Genomic DNA, 3,435 nt, shown 5'->3' on the forward strand with positions numbered 1-3,435 from the left:
CTCCGCCTCCCGGGCCTCCCCGCTCCTCTGGCACGTTTCTGTTTCTCTGCTTTTTGTCACCCGCTTCCCAGTGCTCACACCAGGCGGGCCTGGTCCAGCCTTCTTTCCGTGTGTTACGCATTTAGTTCCAATCAACCTCTCTCTTCTCTGTTGGCTCCCTTCTAATTTTTCGATTTCTGCATGTTCTTGATTCCGATTCCGCTGCTTTTGTTTTACAGATTTTGTAGGTTTCCTTGATGGCTTTAAATTAAACATATCTCCACTCTTTTCCAGAAACCGCGTCACCTCGCAGCTACCCGTGGGGTTTCCTGGCTCCTGTCTGAGGCCGAGCTTGGGTTCCGGGCTGCGGCTCCAGGCGGGTCCCAGGCAGAGCGCTCGGGCTCCGCTGCTGTTGGGCTCCCTTCCCTGTTCTCACCCGTCCAGTTGTTCGGAGACAGACCCAGGGGCCCAGGCTTTCCCGCTGCAGCCGTGGGGCTGGGGCTCTGTCCTCGGGGCGCAGCTGTGCCACCGGCTGGCTCCTCCGGGCACCTTGCCCTCCAGTCCGAACTCCTCCTGGGTCAGCTTCCCCAACCTCGTGTCTGTACCCGGCCCTGCCCAGCCCGTCTGCCTGCGGCCAGCTTGGCTCCGACCCCGCAGGCGACCGGGGCAGCCTCTGCTCACCACTGCCTCTGGCCTGGAGAAACACGCTGTCCCCCAAGGCCCATCCACGTGTCTTCTCAACTGTCACGTTGGCGCGTGCCAAGTGTGGAGCCGATGGCAGTTCAGCACCATCGCTCCACGTGCAGCCTGGCTGCACCTCCACCCCGGGGTGTCCCGAGATGAACAAGCGGGCCAGGTGAGCCCCCAGGATGGGCCTGGGCCAGGCTTAAGGGTACAGCTGGGGCCCCCCCCGCCCCTCTGCTGCCACCTCTGCTGTGTCCATATTGTCACGTGCCAGGCCCCAGAGGTCTGCCCCTGCCCCTGCCCCAGCCAGGGCACCCCCTTGAGAACTCCAAGCCCTGAAACCGGCCCCCCCGCCCCGCCGCCCGCCCCGCCTGCCATCCCCGGTGCCTGGCACTTGCCAGGCCGTGTCCCTCTGCGCCCCCTGCTGGCGGGGAGCGCACACGTGCCGGACGTGCTCCAGAGTCTGCGCTTGGTGACTTGTCCACAGAGGCAGCGGGGGCAGCGGCTGGGGACGCAGACTCGCGTCCCACTGCCCAGTTCGGGGAAGCTCCTAGCGTGTGGCCTAGGGCACCCGCCCCGTCCAGCAGGCACGACGAGGGCCCGTATAGATGCCACGCCCTCCCTGCACACACTGGATGCCACGCCCCTCCCCGCACAAACTGGTCGGCGCTGTGCTGTTGCCAACTTTTTATTCAGACCCTGAACCAGCGACATGCAGGTCCCCTGGGCCCATGGCAGCCTGACCCGCATCTCGACCCTGACGCTGGGAAGTTCCCAGAAGAGGGAGCCTGGGCTCCCTGGGCAAGGCTGGGCCCAGCAAACACCGCCAGGGCCCCACAGAGCTGGCCAAGGGGAACGTGTTGTGCAGACTGTCCCAGAGCCCAGGCCCAGGGGAAGGGGGTGGGTGAAGAGCGGGGGCCCAGTGTCCTGTGCAGCCCAAGCCAGCCAGAGACGGCCCTGGCTGCCCAAGGCTGAGCATCACAGCTGTGGGAGGCGGTGTGCGTGCACGAGCGTGGTGGGGGCCAGGCCGTCCCCCGCTGTGGCCTCACGGGGCCCCCCTCCTAAGGCATTTCTGCAGCAAGCTTCTCTGCCCCCGCGCGCTCTGGGCGGCAGCTCAACCCCCGAAAAAGGGCCATGGGCCTCCGTGGCCTCCTCGGTGGGTCCCAGCGCCCCTCAGCGCCTCTGGCTGGCGAACCAGGAGAAGAAGGGGCGCGGGCGCGGGCGCGGGGCCTGGTGGACACGCACCGTGCGTGGCGAGCGCCAGGCTTTGATGGTGGCGTCGTCGCTGGCCGTCAGCAGGAGCTCCTGCTCCTGGGGGCTGAAGACCACTGAGTTGACCACGTCCTGGTGCCGCAGCTTGGCCAGGCAGATGTTGTAGTGGCGGTCCCAGATGTAGCCGTGCCGATCCTCTGCCCCACTGCGAGAGCGCCTGGGATGAGCCCCCGACCGCCCACTGGGGCCCCTCCCCACCCGGCTCCGCCCCCGGACCTGGCCACGAAGTCCCTGCTGACGTCCAGGAAGATGAAGAAGCACTCATCGTTGGGCGTGTAGGCGCGGTGGGCGCGCAGGGCCCGTTTCACCTCCCGCATGGTCTTGAGGTCGAACACCAGCAGGTCGATCTCCTCCGCGATCGGCGGCGGCTGCATGGGGTCGGCCACCACCGAGCCGCTGGGCCAGGCGCGGCTGTTTACGTACAGGTACCTGCATGGGCACGCTGCTCAGTAAGGGCCTGCGGACGCCCCCACCCAGGCTGCCAACAGACGCCCACCTGTTGTCGGGGGACAGGCCCATGCCGATGATGTGTCCGTGCACGTCGATGACGTGGTCGAGCGCGTCGAAGAAGGCGTCGGAGCCCCGGCCCTCGCCCAGCACGGGCCCCGCCGTGGTCATCTGGTGCGGCAGGATCTGCTTGATGCCTGTGGGGGCCGGGTGGGCAGCGCCTCGGTGCCTGGGAGCGCCCAGACGCCCGCGGCGCCACGGGCCCTGTGCCCCTGGATCCGAAGGTGCGCCCCGGCGGGCTGCACAAGCGCTCACCCTCAGGGCAAAGGGAGGAAGGGACTCTGCGCACAGACGGGCCCCGCCCCACCCCAGGAAGCCTCGCCCGGGCCCCTCACCGATCTGGTGCGGCGAGTAGGTGAAGCAGCCCGTGGTGAAGATGAGGAGTTTGTTGCCGGCGGCGGCTGTGCTGCGCTCGGGGGGCTTGGTGTGGCCCTGGGCCAGCAGCTCGGCCGCCTTGGTCTCCAGCGCGCACTCTGACAGCTGGGGCTGGGCCCGGCCCTCCAGGACGCGCCGCAAGCCCTTGGCGCGGGCCGGGCCCGGGTCGACCGCCTGGTCCTCGCTGTCGCTGCTCAGGTCAAAGACACGGCCGGGGCCTGCGCCAGGGGCGCCGGCGTCCAGCAGGAGCTCCGGGCTGTCGAAGCGACTGCAGTCGGCCACCATGACGGTGCGGATGGTGCTAGCGTTCAGGTTCTGGATCTTGAAAAGCCGCTTCACCACGTTCACGTTCTCCGACTCCACGTCCTGGGGGCAGGAGCGCAGGGGTGGGCACGGGCTGCTGGGGGCTGCCGCCGGCCGCAGGGCCCCCCAGCGCGCACCTGGAAGGCGTTGTTAAGCCAGAGCACAGAGCACGACGTGATGTCCCCGATGCGGTGCAAGTTTCCCGAGATCAGGCTGGTGTCCGTGAGCCAGCAACCGAACACGTCGTAGGGCTTGTTGCGCACGCGGGACAGCAAGGCGAAGGTGTCTGTGGGGAGCAGCAGGATGGGGCGGGGG

General features: G+C 68.0%; 1 protein-coding gene across 3 annotated transcripts in view; it reads right to left on the reverse strand.

The window, feature by feature from the left end:
* Window positions 1-1,335: 1,335 nt before the first annotated feature.
* Window positions 1,336-3,435, reverse strand: part of FBXW5 (F-box and WD repeat domain containing 5) — a 4,417-nt gene continuing 2,317 nt past the window's right edge. For 2 of the 3 annotated variants that reach the window (XM_024762681.1, XM_024762682.1), the window contains 5 exons: window positions 3,258-3,406; window positions 2,778-3,183; window positions 2,432-2,579; window positions 2,152-2,364; window positions 1,336-2,080 (listed from right to left, as the gene is read on the reverse strand). In XM_024762681.1, the coding sequence (XP_024618449.1) occupies window positions 1,837-2,080; window positions 2,152-2,364; window positions 2,432-2,579; window positions 2,778-3,183; window positions 3,258-3,406 (1,160 nt within the window). In that variant the 3' untranslated portion in view covers window positions 1,336-1,836. The remainder of the gene's footprint in view (window positions 2,081-2,151; window positions 2,365-2,431; window positions 2,580-2,777; window positions 3,184-3,257; window positions 3,407-3,435) is intronic. The other variant, XM_024762683.1, reaches the window with a different exon arrangement.

The sequence above is a fragment of the Neophocaena asiaeorientalis genome, unplaced genomic scaffold (genome assembly GCF_003031525.2).
Source record: "Neophocaena asiaeorientalis asiaeorientalis breed wild unplaced genomic scaffold, Neophocaena_asiaeorientalis_V1.1 scaffold78, whole genome shotgun sequence".
Lineage (NCBI taxonomy): Eukaryota > Metazoa > Chordata > Mammalia > Artiodactyla > Phocoenidae > Neophocaena > Neophocaena asiaeorientalis.